Source organism: Eurosta solidaginis, chromosome 4, assembly GCF_040869045.1.
Source record: "Eurosta solidaginis isolate ZX-2024a chromosome 4, ASM4086904v1, whole genome shotgun sequence".
NCBI lineage: Eukaryota > Metazoa > Arthropoda > Insecta > Diptera > Tephritidae > Eurosta > Eurosta solidaginis.
The window spans coordinates 7,097,632-7,117,812 of record NC_090322.1 but is presented as its reverse complement, the minus strand read 5'-3'; the positions used below and the strand labels follow the sequence as shown (position 1 = coordinate 7,117,812).

General features: G+C 33.8%; 1 protein-coding gene across 1 annotated transcript in view; it reads left to right on the top strand.

Moving 5' to 3' along the window:
- Positions 1-19,497, top strand: part of LOC137248921 (uncharacterized) — a 350,579-nt gene extending 331,082 nt beyond the window's left edge. The window contains exons 7-8 of the mRNA XM_067779904.1: positions 12,184-12,772; positions 14,206-19,497. Of these exons, the coding sequence (XP_067636005.1) occupies positions 12,541-12,772; positions 14,206-15,641 (1,668 nt within the window). The 5' untranslated portion in view covers positions 12,184-12,540 and the 3' untranslated portion in view covers positions 15,642-19,497. The remainder of the gene's footprint in view (positions 1-12,183; positions 12,773-14,205) is intronic.
- The last annotated feature ends 684 nt before the right edge of the window (positions 19,498-20,181 follow it).

Genomic DNA, 20,181 nt, shown 5'->3' with positions numbered 1-20,181 from the left:
AAATTAACGAAAATCATGATAGAGATGACGGGAGTGGCTGTCCTGAAGATGATGTGGAAGATTCTGATGTTGGTGAATCTTATTATGATAGTGAAAATAGTATTTCCAATATTCAAGAAGACGAATCACAACCTCGCCGAAGTGAGAGAATCAAAAATAGATTTATGCAATATATTTCTGGGTATTCAACAATTTTGGATGCACCATGTGAACCACTTACATACGTAGATATCGAAAATAGGTCTGACAAAGAATTGTGGATGAAGGCTATCAATGAAGAACTAAACTCAATGAACGAAAACCGTTTTGGGAATTAGTTCCACATCCACCTAATGTTAAGTTACTAAAATCAAAATGGATCTTTCGTGTGAAGGAGGATGCTGATGGAAATCCAGTGCGTCACAAAGCGAGATTGGTTGCGAATGGTTTCTTACAGAAGGCTGGTGTTGATTACGAGGAAACATACGCTCCTGTGGCAAAGTTGACAACTGTCCGCATTGTGTTGGCGATCAGTATGCAAAAGGGTTACTATTTACACCAACTAGATGTAAAAACAGCATTTTTGTACGGCACTTTAAAAGAAGACATTTTTTTGGCAGTTCCCGAAGGTTTGGAAGCATCGAAGGGATTGGTATGTAAACTTCGAAAATCGCTTTATGGTTTAAAGCAAAGTCCTAAATGTTGGAATGAGAAATTTAATTCATTTTTGTTGGAAAATGGTTTCGAACGTTCTAAGCATGATTACTGTTTGTATTTTAAAATTTCTGCTCTAACGTATTATATCTAATTTTATATGTTGATGACATACTCATTTCTGGAAATAATTTGGAAGTAATTGAACAACTGAAAAAAGAGCTTGGCAAAATTTTTAAGATGTCTGATTGTGGTCCCTTACGATACTATCTTGGTACAAAAATTGATTATGAGCAGAAGAGCGGTGTTCTCAAGATGAGTCAAAGAAGCCATATTGATAGAATATTGGAAAAATTTGGAATGACAGGTTGTAATACTGCAAAAACACCAATGGAGAAAGGTTTGCAGATGTCGCTAGATAATGGAAAACGAACTGAAAAACCATATCGTGAACTCTTGGGCAGTTTAATGTATCTGATGTTAAGCGTACGTCCAGACATATGCTATCATGTAGGTTACATGGGTAGATTCCAACAACAACCTAGTGAAACCCATTGGCAGGTATTGAAACGAATTGTCAGATATCTCAAGGGAACAAAGAACTTAGACTTGGTTTACAAGAAAGCTAATTGTTCAGAACTTACAGGATATGCAGATGCTGATTGGGCATCAGACACATTAGACAGAAAATCAATAAGTGGTTTTGTATTTTTCGTATATGGCTGTCCGATATCTTGGGGAAGCCGAAAGCAAGCAATAGTTGCAACATCATCAAGTGAAGCTGAATACATTGCCTTAAGTCAAGCAATTGCGGAAGGGTTATGGATTCGAGGTGTTTTGATCGATTTAAATATTATAACTGCGCTATCACCAGTACTGATGTATGAAGATAACGCAGGCTGTATTGCGATGGCTAAAAATTCAGAAAGTAAAAGATCAAAGCATATTGACATAAAACATCATTTCATTCGTGACCACATTACCAAAGGAAATGTCAAATTGGAATATATTAACACTCAAAATCAAATAGCTGATGTATTTACGAAGTCTTTGGATTACAGAAGATTTACACAATTGTGTAAAAGTCTAAACTTATGTATTGAGAGGGGGTGTTGTTTGTACTTGTTTTTTATATACTTGTAATTTTATGTTATAGCAATCACATATCAGTTTGTTAAATATGTCAGACATTTTGTGAAAATTATTTTATTCTTTTCTGAACTTTGTATCGAACACAATTATAGCTAAATAAATTTCACTGCGATTATATATAATTACAAAACAAACGAACCCCAAAAACCAATCAACTTTGTTTACTACTCCAGAAACCAAACAACTGCAACCCCTTTTAGAAATACTTTTGCAGCTTCGAACAACAACGAAGCCCAAGCCAAAAGGTAAAGGTGCAAAATGGCCAGAGAATTGTCAATAAAGCATTCAAATTTAGACGCTTTGGCGCAAATATAAAGAAGAAGGTGACAAATGTCTTGTACGTAAATTGCAGCTTCGAAAACCTACAAATGTCACAGACAAGTGGCAACAAAGGCGCTCGCGTTGGATGAACTATGTGGCATGAATATAGCTAACATGACAACCGATAAAAGGGATGAGTAAAGTGTGCATGTGCTCGCAGCATTACATACTGTTAGGGTGGTTGAATGGAATTGGTGTTTGAGTGCGGTGAAGCATGCTACACATAATTTTTTTTTTTTTTTGCAGTCAGTGACATTTTTATAAATGTCAAGGGAGTATGTAAAGTGTGTGCTAACAAGTGTGCTCAAAGCGGAAAAAATTTAAATTTAAAGATACTTTATGACGACTGTTGGTTGCCGACACCTGTGCCCAAAACACACTTAATGAGAAGGCGACGCGTCGTCTAACGGCTCGTGCGCACTCATCTGCATGCACATGGTCAGCATATTTACAAAGTCAGCCCGAGTAGTTGGAAAGCCAGCCCACAAGCAAAAATCCCGCTGTGTAATCCTGCTGTTTTGTATTTGCAAGAAACATCAGGGGAGCTGGTAGAGCGGCAGTGGCCAGCTTATTTAAGTTAACCAACAATTGAACGAATTCAAACAGCGATATATGACACTACTCACACTGGCGTATTTGTAGAATTTTTCGTCCCATAGTAACAGCATGAGGGGCGTGTTGCTGCTTCCACTCGCAGAGGATATATCTTTCCCCTTAAGGCAGTCTGGGGTTCGAGAAAGTTTCCGATTTCACTTACTTCCAAAGTTCTTTCTCGCGTCTTGGAAGTTCATCTGGCATGCAATTTCACTCGATAGGCTGTCTCTTATAGAGATCTGTTATAGTGGCAGAGGAAGCTTCAAGTTTAAGTAAAAGAAAACAACTGCTTTGGTAGGGTGCAGACTGGCTATAACATAGATGAAAACCTTATTTACTAAGATTTTACCCTATTGACGTTTCGCAACACACAGGTATGCAGATGAGGAGCTTCTGAGAAGGTCATCTCCTCCTTTTCCCCTACCAACCCTTTCACGTAGCTTGAATCGGCGTGAATGAGAACGCTTCCGTTGACCCAGTAGCCATCATCTATCATGATTCAGTCCTCCTTTCGGACGAACTTGGTCAAAAGTAGCTTTTTAATGTATGAACATATTTGCTCATGGTATGGGGGCATCCGGAACATAAACTTTAAGTCTAGCCGTTATGTCTGGGAGGAAAGAAAAGGAAAAAGGAGGGAAAAAGACATATATGAAACCAAAACTAGAACCTGATGGCGTGTTATCGATTTGCAAGCGACGTGGTAACGGTTTGTTATCGATAACGGTTGATAGGCGGAATATGGCCGTACTACTCATTTCTTTTCGACAAGTTATCGATTTGTTATACTAATGTTATCGGTATGGTATCGATTTGTTATTGGCATGCTATAGACGAGTCATTGATAACATTGATTGATTATCGATGAGTATCGTGTCTTTTTCTTATTGTCGAGTTATCGTAAAAGTTGTCGGTTTGTTATCGATAACAGCAACATCGAGAACTTATCTAATTGTTTCGTTTTATTCGAATGCACAAACCTGTGTATATTTGTTGCTATTGTGGTTTAGCCTCATTCACTGAGCTTTATTTTAGTAAAGTCAACGTTTTCTCTAGTTCTATACATGAGTGCTGCTTTAGCTTAGTCTGCATGTCAAGGTCTTAACGCTTGGCAGCTTTACAGTATAAGCTCGTATACCCAAATTGTCAACTCATTCTTCCCCAATTTCCATTGCCGAAGTCATTAAATTGCTTACCCATTTTTACCCAATTTTTCTTACTTCAATAGTCTTTTTTTCAAATCACCTCAACTCACTAACATTATTCTATCGTCCAGAGAATCCAAAAGACAAGTCATCTCATTTTGAGCTACTAAAAGCTCCTTGCTACTTATTGGATTACGAGCCCTAAATCGTCAATTGTCGTCACCTTAAAGAATCAAAAAACTAAAGCGCACCAAAAAATATTTTATGACACAACAACAAGCAAGTGATTTACTGCATTGCACTTTCATTTTCGTCCTTTTTTGCAGAGTCAGAATCTTCTCTTCATTTCGTGGAAAAAATATGGTAAAAATGTGGTAAACGTTTAAATCTCAATAAATCTCAGTTAGGTATCAACAAACGGAACATGCTTCTACCTATGTACATACTTTGTTAAGCTAATATATTTATGTTATATATTTGTGTTTATGTATATGTAAATAAATCCCAGTTTTGTGGTATGCGAGGCATCCCTGAATCCCAAACCATAATGCCAACGTCAATTATGCTCAACAAATTCATTCATTTTGTGCTTGAAACATTGCGTAGCTTTTTTCCTTACTCTTCTTGTTATTCCATACTTCGTCTTTCTCTGTCTATATATCTATGTATGCTTCATTCATTTATTCATTCATTCATTTATGCATACATCACATTCTTGACACACATATCTTTCAGCTTCGAGGACCTCAGCGCACTTCAAGCAGCGCATAGAGTGTCCTTTCCGGTTTATGTCGTTAAAATAGCATTTCTGGTGATCTACTGGCAGCGCAGAGCTTTGGCTGCTGTTTCAGGCAGCACACAGAAAGACATTTACTTGTTTTGGTGGCGTTGCTACTACTTTTAAATCGGTCTATCATGACTTACAGTGGTGTGCGTTGTAGAAGCAACGTATTATCGTTTGTTGGCGATAGTGAACGCAAACGGAACATCACAAATCTAAGGAGTGTATTATAAGATCAAATACAAAACCTGTGATCAAATCCAATAAAATAATGTCACATCACCTCATGCTCTTCACATCAAAAGAAACCATTAAGTATACATATAAATTTAGGCTTCAAGCACATCTGATTTGTATCACATACGAGCTCAGAAACTTAATATCATAGACACAAAAAGACAAAGCTGAAGTCATATCAAATAATTGCTTGATCTACGAAAAAAAATCAGTATAAGTCACGTTCTACGAAATGATATGATATCAATATTATGTTAGAGAAAATAAAGGGTGCGAATTATAAAATAACCAACACAGCGCATTAAGATCAATATTTATTTTTACACAACTCAAACTATCACACACGGAAAAAGAGGAGTTCAAATGACGTAAAAATTACGTGTTGTATCAAATAATGTAAATATATAGATCGGAATCAATTACGAACAGTCTATATACTGAACAACTATGTGATTCCATTAGTAGATGTGATGACATGATCACACGTTAAAAAATATCAGATTTTATTACAAAATCACATCATTCGTGAGGCTTTGAGCTGAAATGATACCAAATGAGATTTTACTAAAGCAATTTCTGTGGATGTGACTTGATGAAACAAACTTCACAATGACATCATATACGATTTCACTATTTTACATATCCGACGCATCATATTAACGTCAGGGGCTCAAGAGTTGGCATTACACATATCTCAGTTTCAAGGAATCTCTGAATAAAAACAGATGAGTATTTTATGTGTGATGTTATAAAATTTGTCCTCAAACAAACAATACATTACGTGACGCAACATCACATCACTTCCCGCCCTGATGGTGGGTTCAAAGTAGACTAGACAAAATCAAATGCAATCAGGCCATGTCACACCGGCTCTGAGCAAACGAATCTTAAAGTAATATGATTTATACTTGAACCATACAAGTTGAATGTTCAAAGTTTTTAGAGAAAAGGTCAAAAAGGAAAGAAATTCTAATACCTGCAGGAAATTATAAAATTTTAAGTTTGTCTGTAACCTTAAGCCTATGTTTACTTAAAATATCATAAAAAATTAAGATACATATTTGAATCGGAAAAATTCAGCTAATTTACAGTCTTTCGCAATGACATTTAAAGAAAATAAAAAATAATAATAATTTAAAAAAAAAGAAAATTTAAATTTAAAATAAATAATAAAAAGTGGTGAACCATTTTCAGAACTTTTTCTTTAATATTGTGTTTTCTTTAATATTGTATTTGGGACTGTGAATTTTAATATGTGCCAAATAAAAAAAGGTTTTTTTTACTGAAATTTACAAAATTGAGAAAAAGCACTCAAATATTTAAAGTTTTCCCAATTTTCTATTCTTATTTTCACACAAAGCTGGAATATGTTATTTAGACGGAATTGATTGGAAAGAAAAAAAATTTTATAAAAATGCAGAATGTATGTTGCTATTGTTGAACACGACAATGTATTCAAATCAGTATGTGTGCGATTCTGTGAAAATTTTCGCTAAGGTTGTCCTTTCCATGTAGCGTGTACATTCAAACCGACCTACCTTAGAGATATTAAAGCTCACAACGTTTCATTTTGCTTGACTGCATCTCTCGCTCCTTTAATTTTATATACTCAGTCACAGTTATTTTTATTACTTCTCATTTCGTACAGAAGCACGTATATACAGACATATCCGCAGACAACCACACCTGCCACAAGTGTCACAGAAGTGTCCTAGACAACAGCGGTGCGGCGCGTGTGGAAAATGTGTCTCGAATTAGCAAGCGTTTTGATTCGCCCGTCGCGCCACGTTACTGCTATCCCATTTTCATTATCATTACTTAAGGGGACACTTATCGTATGTGCTTTGTGTTATCTTTGTTATCTCTCTGTTCATGCGAATATGTCCTACAACTCTGCAGCCCATACGTACGTCTAGCTTGCCAGTATTTTACGTGTGCTTGCCCACCTTCATCATCCCTGACTTAAATATTTGTGGTTGTTTAAATAATTTCTATTTTTCTTTTTATCGCTTTTACTGTAGAGCTTTTATATTGATATGTCTAGCAGTCTTTTTCACAAATGCCTACTTTTTGTAACAAATTATGTGCTTTTCTCAAACGTGACAGGACGTCGGCTGGTCATGCTTCTGTCTGCGGTTAGGCAGTATGCGGAAGTAGTGGGGATAGTGGCGTGGAGAATAAGAGAACACAAGGCAATATTTGGCACGCTGTTGCTTTATATTTTTCTTCTTCCGCTCTGTGTCTCACCCTCTCCATTTCTTTTTCTTTTCATTTCGTCTTATTGCTTCGTTCATTTTGTTTAAGCCAAAGTAGTCTTCTTCACAGAAGCATTGTGCCGTGATTTATTTTGTTGAGGATGATACTTGTACAACTAACTGTACATCAATTGACTGGTCTTTATGAGCTTTGGTGGTCGTTAACTCAATAAAGATGTATGCAGTGCCCGTTGTTTGGATAAAAAATGGAGATTTGGAAAAATCAAGAATTATTAACTTCATTTAAACACATATTTTTTTGATTCAAGTGTAGTTTTCTTCCTCTGATCGTGTTTCTTCTCTCCATGCTGTTCTTTTGTGGTGCTTTCCTCATTTTTCTTTGGCATATTTGTTTATTACTTTTTCTGCTCTTTTTAATTGGTCCTCATATTCTTCTTCTTATTATTAGCGTAGTGGCGTGCTCTGCCTACCACACCGAAGATCCTGGGCTCACGCCCCGGGCATAGCAACACTAAATTTTAGAAACAAGTTTTTTTCAATTAGAAGAACGTTTTTCTAAGCGTGGTGTCGCCCCTCTGGAGTGATTTGGCAAGCACTCCGAGTGTATTTCTGTCATGAAAAGCTTCTCAGCGCAAACTCATCTGCCTTGCAGATGCCGTTCAGAGTCGGCATTAAACATGTAGATTCCATCCCGCCAATTTGTAGGAAAAATTAAAAGGAGCACGATGCAAATTGGAAGAGAAGCTCGGCCTCAAATTTCTTCGGAGGTTATCGCGCTTTACATTTTTCATTTTTCAAGCCAAAGTAGGCTGCATTCTTATAAATAGGGGCAAAATCTCATGACAACTAGATCGCATTGATTGAAATTGTTAAAGAAAATATTCTCTACTGCACCAATCAATAAATCATTTCTTTCTGTCTGAAACCGCACGCACCTCAACTCAATTCCCTGTATACAACTTATTTGATAGTCAAACTTTCCAAAACATCCCACTGTGCAACAGAACTTCATACGTTATTCCAAGACATTCTATCGATACACCAACTAATCAGGCAGTCAAGCATGTCCACAATCTAACCAAAGTTCGGACAAGAATGACGGGTAGACAACAAAAGCCTAAATGAAAAAACAATGCCATGTCATTTACAAGTTGACGTTGAAAGTAAAAACAACAAATATTTTAACGGTAGTATATATGTAAATGCAACATTCTAATAACAATAACAAAAACAACTAGACTAATAAGTAAGTGGTAAATGGCATGTTTAAAGGCCTGCGTTCGCTTTCGTAGGCATGGAGAGGTTTTCAAACCAAACGAGCAATAAACGGATAAACATTATGCAACAACAATAAAATACTGAAATGTATTCTAACCATTCCTGCCGCAGACAGACGGAAATGACTAACATTTCATTAGTGGCAATAATTTGTGAAAAGTGCAGTACAAATGTGCTACCAAGTGGAGCTAAAGTAAAGAAAGCTATGTGTGGGCATTTGTACGAGTGCACTAAATAAGTTAGTATATTTTTTTTAAGCAACTTTTAAGTGCGGCGGCCGTGGTAGCATGCTCGGCTACCACACCGAAGTTACTGGGTTCATGTGTCGGAAAAAGGAACTTCATAATAATTTAGAAAGAAAAAAAGTTTAATTAGAAAAAAGTTTTTCTAACCGGGCTCGCTCTTGGTAGTGCTCTTATTTTAAGTTTTATCACAAAAAATGTAAACTACTTTTTTTATATATACTTTTTTTAACAACTTTTTTTTAAATCTTCCTTGCTTTTTATGAAATTTTTAAAAACTTTTGCTGACATTTTTTAAGTTTTTATAATAATAAAAAAGTTTTAAAAATTATAAACTTTGTTTTCTTACATTTTTTTTTTTTAAATAAACGTTAAATGTTTTGAAATCCTCATTTTTTTTATTTTTACTTTTATGACAAGTAACTAAATATTAAAGTTTTTTTATTTTGAATTATGTAAGATTAAAAAATATATATATTCCTATTATTTATAAATACATCGTTATAAAAGTTTTCACGTAACTCTGTCTTATTCTTTGAACCAATTTTCTTCCTTTGGTAAAAGAAATAAAATAAAAAGTAAAAACAAAAAAATTTGGAAATTTTTGTGTTGAATTTTCTGAACGAATAGGAACAGTCCGCCGAAACAACACAAGTCCCAGTTTGTGCAAACTTCTTTGAAAATATCGTTCTAATTGATTTTGAATAGTAAATTGTGTGATGAAAACTTTTTTAGAGAATTGTTCCAAACAATATATTTATTTTGCCTAGTTTTTAATAAAGTTCTTTCATTCCATTGGGCCGAAATTTTTAGTATGAAATGTTCTGGATTTTTTTATATATATATTTTTTTTTTATTTCGAGTGTTCTTTTTATTCCGGCTGGAACAAAAAATATTTCAGCCGAATGGCAACTTCATTAAAAAAGAATTTGAATGATTGTGTGGAATATTGGAGTAAATAAATACTACTGCACTTGTTTCTTTTGTGTTTGCCTAAACGTTTCGTTTTAATTTTTTTGTAGTTTTTTTTTTGCAGTTTATTTTTTATTTTTATTATTTCTGTTTATATAATTCTAAAATCGACAAAAAAAATTGTTGTACAAAGAGTTCGATTATTCTTATATTTTTTTTTTACTTTTTTGTGATTTCGTCAATATATTTTCTTCAGAACGATTCAGTGTTCGATTCGAGCTCAAGGCTAGAACAACAATTTTTTTCTAATGATAATTATTGTATTTTTTTTTTAATTTTTCTATAATTGAAAAATTTTAGTTTGTTTTTGGATTAGTAAGTAGAAAATTTTTCAGACAATGTGCCATAGCTGCGCAGATAGATCCATTTCGAAGGGTGCTAAGCTTTCACCATCAGTACCCTTTAGGCGCGATGCGCTAACCATTTAGCTATTCAGAACGATAAAAAAATTTCCGAAGAAATAACTACTACTACTGGGCTCAGGCAAGAGTTCGAAAGGTTTAAAACAATACCCGTTCTTATTTCCATCAAAAATCAAAATAATATACCGAACCTGCTTTGGCAGAAAGAGAGAAAAGTGGACACGGTCCCTTATAGCGGCCGAAGAAAACTTGGTAAATAATAATAAATAAATAGATCCATGGCTCAAACCCGGACAGAATCTCTCCGAAAATTGGAATTGGATCTTAAATGCGATTGCAATTTCCGCGAAGTTCTGCCAAAACTTAATAAAAGCAATGAACTATCAAACAGTGTGCTAATGAAATATGTAATGGAACCATAGCGTAATTAAGGGCCAAGTATATATGAAATAGATAAAGCCCTCCAAAAGGGCAAACTCACGACATGCGCTGTTACTACACTAACTATAGCATGGTACTTAGTTTAGGAATTTCAGACAGTTCAGACAGTTCAGACAGAAGAAAGAAACTACGCACAATTTTTGGCACAATACACGGATACGACATTTAGTCACCACGGACATCATTGAGTACTCGATCCAGGAGATTAACATTAGCATTAGGCACTTTCCCCAACCTCTAGAATACCCCAAATGCGATATTTATACTCAGCTGAGCAGAGCTCATAGAATATATTAATTTTATTCGCATAAGGGTTCCCCGTAACGGCATAAACTAATCGAGGTAATATAGACTTATATATATCAAAATGATCTGGGCGAAAAAAGAAATTCATTTAGGCATGTCCGTCCGTCTGTCCGTAAACACGATAAGTTGAGTAAATTTTGATTTATCCTAATGAAATTTGGTATGTAAGCTCCTGGGCACGCATCTCAGATCGCTATTTAAAATGAACGAAATCGGGCTATAACCACACCCACTTTTTCGATATCGAAAATTTTGAAAAAAAACGAAATAGTGCTATAATTCATTACCAAAGACGGATAAAGCGATGAAACTTGGTAGGTGGGTTGACCCTATGACGGAGAATAGAAAATTAGTAAAATTTTGGACAATTGGCGTGGCACCACCCTCTTTTAAAAGAAGGTAATTTAAAAGTTTTGAAAGCTTTAATTTTGCAGCTAAGTATGTAATTTTCGGTTACACCCTCACTTAGCCTTCCTTACTTGTTTTATTTCGTTAGGCTTCACAGATTCGTATAGAGAACGTTTTTTAAGTACTTTCCATTATTTCTTTTCGGCGAGTCTGTAAATTTGCATGACTCGAACAAAATTTTCTCAGGAACATTATAAATTCGTAAATTTTGAAGTCATTGTGGAACTAGCACCAACCTTCGATCTACGGCGCTCTATCATATTTTTAGTAGCTTGTAAAAAAATGTCTACGCTCTCAACGAGATCTTCCTTCTTTATCAGTCAAATTAAATTTTCTTTTTCATTGTATGTGTACTTATTGACTTCCACTCGTAGCTATGCTATTTGCTGTTCCCGCTTACACTCAAATAGTGGTCTACCACTGTTATTGCATATTCTTTTGAAATGCTATTTTTAAGCACTGCTTTAATTAGTTTCATTATTTATTGATGCGAAAGTTACAACAAATTTGTTTGCGGAGAAAAAGCTAAAGAAATTATAGAGTCGTAGGCGAGTTAGTCTAATTTAAGGGAGAGGGACAGTGGTAAGTGGAGAACTGGGCAGTGTGGCCACCAACGCGGCCATGTACTTGTAAAGCAAATGACTTGAATTTCAGCCCTTGCTATTTCTTTTTTTTTTTTTTTTTAGTTTATTACTGTCTCCTTTGAGAACACAAATTTGCGCTTTCCATTCGACACATTAAAAAGGCATTGTCTTGCTTGCTTTGTTTACAGTTTTTATGACAAGGTAATATTGTCTGGTCGCTCATAAAAACATTAAATGACAATTTGAATAACTTTGTATTATGAAGATTATACAGAAATTACAAATCATAAAAAACAGATAAGAGCAAAACAATAACACTAAAACAAAACGATAGTAAAAGAGAGGTAATTACTTACTTGCACTGCACCTGGCGAGCAATAAAGTTATTGCAATTACCTCAATAATGAATGTTAAATTTTTGAAAACAATACTTTTACTTACTAAGTAGATATATTTTGGAAAGATATCGAATAACCTTTACTAATTTATTGTTTTTTCTTTATCTTTTTAGTTGCTGTAAAATTTAATGGTATATTCGTGCGAATTAAGTAATACATCACAAAGTAACGAACGAACGAATGAAAGCGTCGCGCAGGGCTGTAAGAGAGCTATAGCGTGACAGAAGTTTACACGAGCAAGTATATAACGTGACTGCTAAGAACACATGCCCGCAAAAAACAAAGGCAGTAAAAAAACGATAAGAAAGCAACAACAAAAACATCAGTTACTAAAGTTAAAATAACATCAGGCAAAAAACTTGTATAACAATCAACTGTGTAAACAACAACAATATCTAACAATCATTAATTTTAAGGAAACGTTAAACGCAATCCCAACACAAATTCAAAACAATCAAATACACATCAAAATGGCCAGTTCAAAGATCATTCTAAAAATCCTACTCTCACTGTGCGTTTGGTCTTTTGTCATTATTGGACTTTTCAAAATGCATGGCACCAATATTGTATCACAAGAATATAGCGCAGTACCGTTGAGTGGGCGCATATTACTGCAGAAGGATATATTACGTTATGCGGAAACGACGTCAACGACAACGGATCGTTTTGATCCCTCGGAGATATTGGTGGATAATCGAACAGGTGAGTCAAATTTGAATTCTGAAAAAACCTGTGTTCATAATAGCAGTGAAAATAGATGTTGTTGCTCTTGTTGAGGACGTGAGATAGTAAGCGTCTCTAAGCCTACTGTTCCTAAGTGAAGAACCAGAGATGTCGAGGCTTAGATTAAAAAAGTGGCAAACTTTAACAATGCTTCTTAATGGCTAAGCTCGCGTGGTTTAACGTCGTAAGGCCATGGGTACCGTACACATTTCAATTGTATATCAAGTATCAATTTACGCCTTTAGTGTCGGGCTAACAAATAGGTCATCCAGATATTCAACGACGCCAACCTAATCTAGGGAGCTGCTTAGTAAGGGAGGATACTTGCGCAGAAATAGGCGCCAAGTCCTCTTCCAAAATATGGTTACTCCCTTCTAGTTTTCAGTAGAGTGGACCATCTTGTGGTTAGAAGGTTTGTGTGAAACTCGGCAAATAATTGCCTGCTTACAGTTATATTAAAGTAGAAATAAACTGAGACCCCAGGGGAAACCGAGCACCTAGATACTTTGAGGGCACACAAATGCATATTTAAACTAATCTAAACATTGTTTCCTTGCTGGTCCTGTGACAATATTTAAGTGCCTCTGTATTCTAGAGAAAGATGTTACAGGCTTGTATCTAATTCAGTTGAGCGTTTACTTTAACCGATCAAATTCTTATATTTAAACAACACTCATAGTGCGGCCGACCAAACCAGGAATGTGAATGGCAGGAGGATTTAACAGACGGAAAATTATGCAAGGAGGCAGCTTACCTACAATCATAATATACATAAGACATATAAGATATCTCTTAAGATCGTAATAACTTGAATTGAAAATTCAAGACCTCAGAAGGAGAGTGATGGGGAGTGAAAACTATATGGCGAGTTGTAGTCGTTGTAATGCTTAGGATACTCACCGAAAGTTGAGGAGAGTGCCATATATTTTTTGGCCGCTCGGTAACAAGCGCATTAAGACACACATCTCAGGAACGGCTTTTTATGACCAATTCGCATCTTCTAAGTCAACCGTCCTCTTCAGCCGTTCATGCCGTAAAAGGTTTTCGGGTTCGCAGAGCTCAACTTGCCTTCCAAATAAAAAAAAACCTTAACCAAAATAAGATCTAGGTCCTAAAGGCTGCTTTCTTACCGTCTGTGTAGATTTTACTAGCAACTATTGTGCGTTTGAGAAATCATATGCACCTCTGATAATTGAACTGCTTTAAAACTATACTTTGGACTTGACTTAGAACCTTGCCACGTATGAGAAGGCAGAACTATTCGGAATATTTCTAAGAAAAACGATTTTGACCATCGTTAGTTCATTTACATACAACGTTTAGCGCATTTCTTCCCTATTCTCGTACTTTCTTTCCTTCAATTTTTTACTAATACGATCTTCCTTTTTTCTTCCTCCTCTCTTTCCTTTCAGCAATGGACGATGATCAGCTGGTGCGCGATGTTGAGTCGCGTATACCATCACTTCCCATCGCCTATTGGAGTAAAAATAAAAACTTTCGCCAACAAAAATCCAACATATGCGCCAAGTATCCATCCATTTTCGAGTTGGAATTCAATAACATTTACTGGCAAACGATACGCACGATGAACGGCACCTTCCAGTTATTCGGCGCCTACTACGATATACGCAAGACATCACGCATTGGACCGACAGTGCGCATACTTGGCATGATTGATCGCATACAGCCGACAGTGAAAACTTACTGCCAATTCTGGTTCGATGGTCAAAAGGAGCCATTTATTGTGAAGACGTTTGAGTACAAATATATTTGGTACAATAAATGGGGTAACTATAAGCAAGGTATCTATCAGCCGTATCTGATAGCATGTCAAATACCGAAACCCTTTCATGGTGTGGTGCCGAGTTCGGTTTCAATGGTGGAGAAAGAATGCGATACGGCGACAAATAATTTGCGCGTGATCTACAATCGGCCTCAAGATGATCAGAAGAAAGGTTTCGCCGTATGTGTTAAGGGTTTGGACTTTCTCTATGATGATCTGTCTGTACGCTTAATTGAATGGATTGAGATGCTGAATATTTTGGGTGCAGATAAGATCTACTTCTACAATCTGCAAGTGCACCCAAATATAACAAAGGTGCTCAGTCATTATGAGCAAGAGGGAAAAGTGCAAGTAATACCGCTTACACTGCCGGGTGGACAACCCAATGTGCCCGGCTTTCAACATCTTTATCTAACCAAGAAAACTAATCATAAGCGCCAAAACGAGGTTATACCCTACAACGATTGTCTCTACAAGAATCTCTACCTGTATAAGTATATCGCGCTGCTTGACATCGATGAGGTTATTATGCCGAAGGGCAATTTTGTGCTCTGGTCCGAACTAATGGAAAAAGTTGTGCCGGAGTCATTGCAAATCAAACCCGAAGGCTTCAATAGCTACAATTTCCGTAATGTCTACTTTTTGGACGATCAGCAACACGAGCATGGCTGGCACAAGGACATTCCCAAGTATATGCATATGCTACAGCATGTACACCGCGCCAAAAACTACACCAAACCCAATCAATATGTGAAATGTTTCCACGATCCAGAGCGCGTGCTCACGCTGCACAATCATTTTCCGCTCGCTTGTCTTGGTGGCGTTTGCAAATCCTACCCTGTAAATACGACTGACGCGCAGTTGCAGCATTATCGCGCCGATTGTGTGAATACGTTGAAGAAGAGCTGTGAGGAATATCGTGAGAACTCGGTGGAGGACAAAACAATTTGGAAGTATAAAGACGAGCTGATACGACGCACTTTCCGCACGCTCGATACGTTGGGCTTCTTTAGACGTCCACTCGGTGGTGGCATTGGTTCGACGACGCACGCTAATGAACGGTGATTTTTGAGTAGTTGGTGGACGAGCGGCAGCAATAGTTGGTTGAGTGGTAGCAGCGGTAGCGGGGCAGGTGATTATTATGAGCGTGAACGCTGGCGAGAGGCTGCAGTGGGTAGTAATGAGTATGTGTGATAATTATGAGCGGAATTTTAAGCGAGGAGAGCGGCAGTAAAGCGAACCGAACTAAGTAGTTATATTGGCTTGTGAAAGCTTTTCCGCAGAAAGCTTTGTTGATCTATTAAAACTTTTCTATATTCTATATAGTGAGCAAAAGCACTAAAAGCTTTCTTAATTGTGAAACTTTTTCGTAAACTGGTTCCCCTGCTCTTGCTCCCTGAAATTTGTTCTGAGAGCGCAGCCTCTTTCATCATTTGGCCTAAGTTCCGCATACTAAAAAAAAAAATTTAACGAAAAGAAATTCAAAAGGTGGTACTTAACGAAGAATATTTATAAAAAAGGTAATTTTTTGTTTAGCAATTTTTTTCTTATAAAAAATAGTCTTTTGGATCAAGAATAGAATATTTATAAAAAGCGCTTAATTAATTGATCAAATATTAGTTAATTTCATTTCAAACGTTTACCTAAGCAAGAAAAGTTTTATGAAATTTTTAAAATTTACTTTAGTTAAAAAATTGTATGATTCAAATTTGTTTATGTTATCAATTGACGAAAAAATGCAAAAGTGATTTATTTAAGTTTTTATTTTATAGATACTGACTACTCAAAAAACTACATTTTTTATTGTATGACTAAAAGTGTAAACTCTAGCAAATAAATCTTGTTACTATGCTTTTTCTATTTATACAGAAAAAGTAAAAAAAAGAAAATAAAAAAAACACGTAAAATGTGCCTTCATGTTAAAAAGTGTACGTACTTGAATGAAAAAACAATTTTTTTGTTTTTGAATTACTGTCTTTTAAGAAGTTTTTATTTTCTATCAAATTTAAACCACAGATTTAAGTACTAAATATTGCGAAAAAAATATATATATGGATATTTTAGTAAGGATTTAATGTGCCAAAAGCTGTGTTAGAAACTATACTTAATTTAATGTTTTTCCTTAAATTTAGAAACGCTTAACTTTTATTTTGCAAATTTTGAATTTGTTATAAATTTTTTAAATCTTTCGCCTCTGTCGTCTATAAGAAAAAACGCTATTTGCGATTAAAATTCTTGAACGCGTTAAACATTCGAAAACTAGCTTCAAAACTTTGAGCCAGTTTTTAATAATTTTTTTTTCGTCTATTTGTAATTTTGAATGTGGCTAATTTATTAGATTTAGTTTTCCTCATGACTCACGACTTATGCTATCTTTTAGTTAGTGCAAGGCTGTCGTTATAATTTTTTCTAGCTGGCACTAATGGTTTACAAAAAACTGCTGAAATTGGAATGTCGTGAAGTTTAGTCGTGAAATTTTCTTTACTTAAACTAAATTTTTAAACTAGAATTCTTCTGTACTTCACGTACACATTTCAAAAAAAATTGAAATTACTTTAATTTTTTAGTTAAAACTGAACAAGCAAAAAAAAAACAAAACTGACGCAGAAAGACAGAACAAATTGCAACACAAAAAGTGTTCTCTCCTTAAATTGAACAACTTAATTTATGAAATGTAAAGAAAGTCTTTTATTATCTGATGTTTTTATTTTTTCGTTTAATTTTTAGTTAGACTACTAAAAACAAAAATTTTGAGAAATATTACATTTTTGCAACATTTATTTTAAAGCGTACACAATTTTGTATGCTTTCACTAAAATGTTCTTAAAGTAACAAAAAAAAAAATAATAATAATAATCTGAGATTTTTTGAGGTTTTGTACACAGTTTTTATTATTTGAGATATTTTTTTCTTTTCACAAAAATTTTCTAGGACTAAAAACATTTTTAACAATTTTCAGGATTTACCTAATTGTGTATATTTTTTTTATATTTATTTTTTATTCGTCCGAGAAATTCAGTACAGAAATTTCTATTTTTGTTTTTTTTTTTTGCTGTTTTTCTTCATTTTGAACGGTAAACACATTTTCCTGTTTTTTTTGAAACATCGAAAACATGCTTTACATTTTTTTTTTTATTAAATAAACAGTTAACAGTTTATTTTCGATTGAACAGCCCTTTTTTTATTTAAACTGCAAAAGCAAGCTTTTATTATACCTTTCATGAACATGAAATGGTATATTAACTTTGGTCCGATGTTTGTAACGTTGAGAAATATAGAAGATAGACTCACCATTAAGTATACCGAATTGATCAGGGCGACGAACTGAGTTGATATAGTCCGTCTGTCCGTCCGTCTGTCTGTTTGAACACAAACTAGTCCCTCAAATTTTGAGATATCTCAATGAAATTAGGCACAAGGATGTATTTTTGTATTATATTAGACATTTGTCGGATCCGGTAGGATCGGACCACTATAACATATATCTCCCATACAAACGATCGTTCAGATAAGACGATTTTGGTAATTTCTGCCGCAATTTAGAAAGTATAAACGTGAAACTCGGTGATATATATTCTAATATATCATAGAAGATATCCTGAAAAAATCACTTTGATCGGAGCTATATATAGTTATATCCCATACAACCGATCGTTCAGATGGAAAGATTTTTGGCCATATCTCCCTTAATTTAGAAAGTAGAAACGTGAAACTCAGTGATGTATATTTTAATATATCATAGAAGATTTTCTGAAAAAATCACTTTTATCGGAGCTATATATAGTATATATCCCATACAACCGATCGTTCAGATAGAAAGATTTTTGGCAATTTCTCCCTTAATTTCCAATATAAAAACGTTAAACTTGGTGATATATATTCTAATATATCATAGAAGATTTCCTGTAAAAATCATTTTGATCGGAGCTATATATAATATATATCCCATACAACCGATCGTTCAGATAAGGGGGTTTTTTGCCATTTGTATTTTATATTTGTCTTAAAAATCGTTTAGGTATGTACATCTGTTCACTATATATTTCTTATCTTATTCATCCGATTATTTGGAGATTATTGTTCAGCCCCATTGATGAAAGGTATGAAGTCTTCGGCACAGCCGAAGACAGTCCCGTCCTTACTTGTTTTTTTTTTTTACCTAAATGTTTTACTTTTGTTTGAGGTAAATAAACCTCAGCTAAATAACCTAGCTAAACATTTTCAATTTTTTTTGTTTATATAGATTTTTTTTATTCCAAAATATATATTTTTTTAAATAATTTTAATGTTTTTTTTAAGTACAGCTTTTGGCACACAATATTAATTTTCAACTTAATTTTTTTTTTATTGTAACATCAAAATATTTTTAACAAACTACTTAATAGCAAAAGAAGCGTGGTAATCAATCTGTGTCACAAATAGCGAGTAATCAATAGCCCCACACCTAACACATATGTATGTGTTACACTAAAATTTCTTTTTTTACAATTTATTATTACAGACTAAATGGAAATAATTTTTTGTAAATCTACTTCAATTTGAAAATAATTTTTTTTTTCAACTTTAAAAAATGTATTTTTTATTTTTTAAGATATTTGCTTTTTTTGTACTCTCTAAAAACAAAAAAATATTTCCCTAAACTTTAAAAAACAATCTGCACCCCCGTTTTTTCTTATAATTTTTCTTTATTAAATAAAATTTTAGGTTTTGAATAGATAAAAAGTATTTATGTATCTTTAAACATTTCCTATTATTTTTTAGTTTAAATTTTTTATTTTTTTTTGCACATCATAAAGAAATATTTTCTCAAACTTGAAAATAATAGGTTTTAAATATTTTTAACGATTGTAATTAGAAAATAATAGCAAAAATAAAAATTTTCTATCTTAATTACGTTAAAAGTTGAAAATGCATCATTCATCCTCTTGATATTTCTCACTAAATCATTAGTTCTACTTTTATTTAAAAAAAAAATATTTTTTTAAAGTTATTATAACTTTTAATTTATTTTTTTTTAATTTTTTATTTTTTTTATAATTATTTTTAGTAATTTTTTCTTTAATTCTAACTAATTTGTAGAGAAATTTGGCTTTTTATTTCATTTAGAAAATTTAAAGTTTTCGTGCCCGTAATTAACATAGAAAAACAAAATTTCGACTTTTTTCTTAGAAAATAATAAAAAAGATATTTTTTTCATAAATGGCGTTCCAAAACACGTTTTCAACTCTTGTTACTTCACCCTTTGTCTTATTTTTTTTTTTATTTATATATATGTATTTTTCTAAAGTCTTTCAATAATTTCATCCTGAACTGTTGTATTGGTTTTTGATTTTACAATTTTTTTTTCAGTTTTTTCAATACTAATTTGTTTTAATGAAATGATTTTTTATTGTTTCTATTTTTGTTTTTTTTTTTTTTTTTTTAAATAAATGTGTGTTTTTGATCGACTTAATTTTCCATATATATGATTTTCCACTATATGATTTTAATTAAAAATTAAAATTTTTTGAGTCCAAGCTTACTCTTAATTAAATAAAACAAACACTTCTTTTTGTATTTAAATTTTTTATTTGATTTGAAGCAAAACAAAAAAATTATTAATTTC